The 2,242-nt window shown below is 31.3% G+C and overlaps 1 protein-coding gene across 1 annotated transcript; it reads right to left on the bottom strand.

Annotated features, from left to right (window-relative positions):
• Positions 1 to 1,004: 1,004 nt before the first annotated feature.
• On the bottom strand, positions 1,005 to 1,751 carry LOC140442289 (uncharacterized). Its single transcript, XM_072533363.1, has one exon. It carries the CDS (start codon positions 1,749 to 1,751, stop codon positions 1,005 to 1,007), a length of 747 nt encoding a protein of 248 aa, XP_072389464.1.
• Between the last annotated feature and the right edge of the window lie 491 nt (positions 1,752 to 2,242).

Raw genomic sequence — 2,242 nt, 5'->3', positions numbered from 1 at the left:
TTGGTAGTGGTGGGAATTCGCCTACTTCAATTACAGGTGTGGAAGAATATTTTCTTATGTAATTCGCTTTTTCCATTCCTTTTACATAAACAATTTCAGCTTTATCTGTTAGTTCCTTGATAATATTTTTAAATTCGTATAAGGGGGTAAAACCTTCATTCCAAGAGATGCAGTGATGGTGTTTGCTTAACCATACAGCTTGCTGAATTAGATCAGGAGGTAACATTCGTAATGGGAAAGGTGGTTTAAAAATATATATTACAACTTTATCACCTGAGTAACACGCTAATTCTTTACAAATAAACCTATTATTCTCAATTTTAAAACCTTGGATATCAATAACAAGTTTCATATTTTTAACTGTTGGAGTTTTTGGAGAACTTGTTTGAATGCTTCGTATTGTTGAATTTGTTTTTTAAGTTCTTTTAAATTGTTTATAAATTTGTTTATCGTGTTTTCGTGTGAACGTTCCATCATCAACTAACGTTTGTAATTATTACTATTGAATAATATACAGTTAAAACGCATGCGTATTAATATTGTTTTACTATTTTTGTTAATGGATTATATGTAAATTCTTTCTCGTGTAAAATTAAACAATATGCGGATACATCAGTTGTTGATGGTGTATTTGTTTCAAATTCGATCCGCAGAACGATGGATCCATTTTGAATCACTTCTTTCTGTCTACTGCAATCTATATGTATAAGCGACGTCTTAGTTTTAAAATCTTGCGGGTTAAATATCGGTTGATTTAAACTTAAATTATAATAACTTGTCTGAAAACTTCCAAACATTTCATAGATTTGAGCGAATTTATTAGTTTCAAAATCTATTTGTAAATCATTATAAGGATATCTTTCAGAATTCAAAAATACTTTTATATTTTTGAGGTCGTTATGATCAAATTTGCTCATATCTTTAGTAATCTTTGATTTTCTCCCTTTTTGAAATGCAATAATGATATGTCTTGGTGTTTCAATATTAGTACTGGTTTTTACCGCCTACGTATGCCGTGTTGTATTATTTAATGATGGATATTCAATCATTTGCCACGAACGAAATTTAATTGGTAGCTCAATATTTTTATGAGCTATACTATTTAATCGTAGTTGTTCACGCATGCTTGGGCTAACATGGGCGACATTCCATTGCAATTTTGTTATTTCAACTTTAGGGCGTTCGGTGTCGTCTATACTTACAACTGCGTCAACATCATCATTAGATCGTATTAAAATAAGCTCTTGCTTCACATTCATAATAATTTTTCTAAAATCTTCAAAAAATCCTGATAATAATCGTAATGGGATACACACGTTAAAGTTACCATAAGCATCCACAATTATTTTTTCATTCCCTGCTTTTGGGAACCATCCAGCATTTTGGAACAGAATACTTTCGTTTTCGTTAAGACTTAAATAATTTTTAATTGTTGATACCAGTCCGACCTCTCGAACAGAGTCTATAATAACCCCATTTAACTCATACCGTAGCTCACGAAATAAAAAGGAAATAGCGTTATTTATGAATTTAAGTTTTGTTGGTTCCTTATCGTCGTGGGTGAGTAGTTTTCCCTCAATATCTAGGTATGATGTTGACGGTAACGTATACGCATTGAGATCTTGAATAGGGATTCGTATTTCATCGTTATAGTACAACTTTCCGGGAATGTATGGTGAATAGGTGTGAAATTGATATTCCTGTATAGTTGTATCGTTATAAGGTTGACCGGTTACTTGTAACACTTCCATCACACTAAAACTTTGAAGCCAAGTTTTTTTAATAATAACCGATTAGATGGTGTTAATATTCCACTTGTTTTTTTGAAACTGTTCAATTTTTGTGTTTTGTCGGTTCTTTTATAGTTTTTTATGTAATCAGGTTGTTGGCGAGAAAAGTTTAGAACCATTATAATCGTTGTCGTAAATGTAAATTAATAGTAATCTCTTCTTGTCGAAAATTAAGTAATTTACCGTTTTGATCAACAATTTTTACACTAATGTTGTTGATTGTCCTAACGCTGATGGGGTAATATAAAATATTTTGAGGTGACTTAACTATTTTATACCCACTAGTACGGTCGGAAAAAAATTGATGGATTATATGAACTGGGTTTCCATTTAAATACGAGCCTGAAGCAATATTGCAATCAATACAGATTGCATTTGTCACTGAAATATCTACTGGTTCATCAGAAACATGGATTTTATTTGCTTCTAGTTCTCTTCTCTTAAATCCAAAA

Source organism: Diabrotica undecimpunctata, chromosome 5, assembly GCF_040954645.1.
Source record: "Diabrotica undecimpunctata isolate CICGRU chromosome 5, icDiaUnde3, whole genome shotgun sequence".
NCBI classification, from domain to species: domain Eukaryota; kingdom Metazoa; phylum Arthropoda; class Insecta; order Coleoptera; family Chrysomelidae; genus Diabrotica; species Diabrotica undecimpunctata.
Note: the sequence above shows the minus strand (reverse complement) of the source record. Positions and strands in the feature narration are given on the sequence as shown.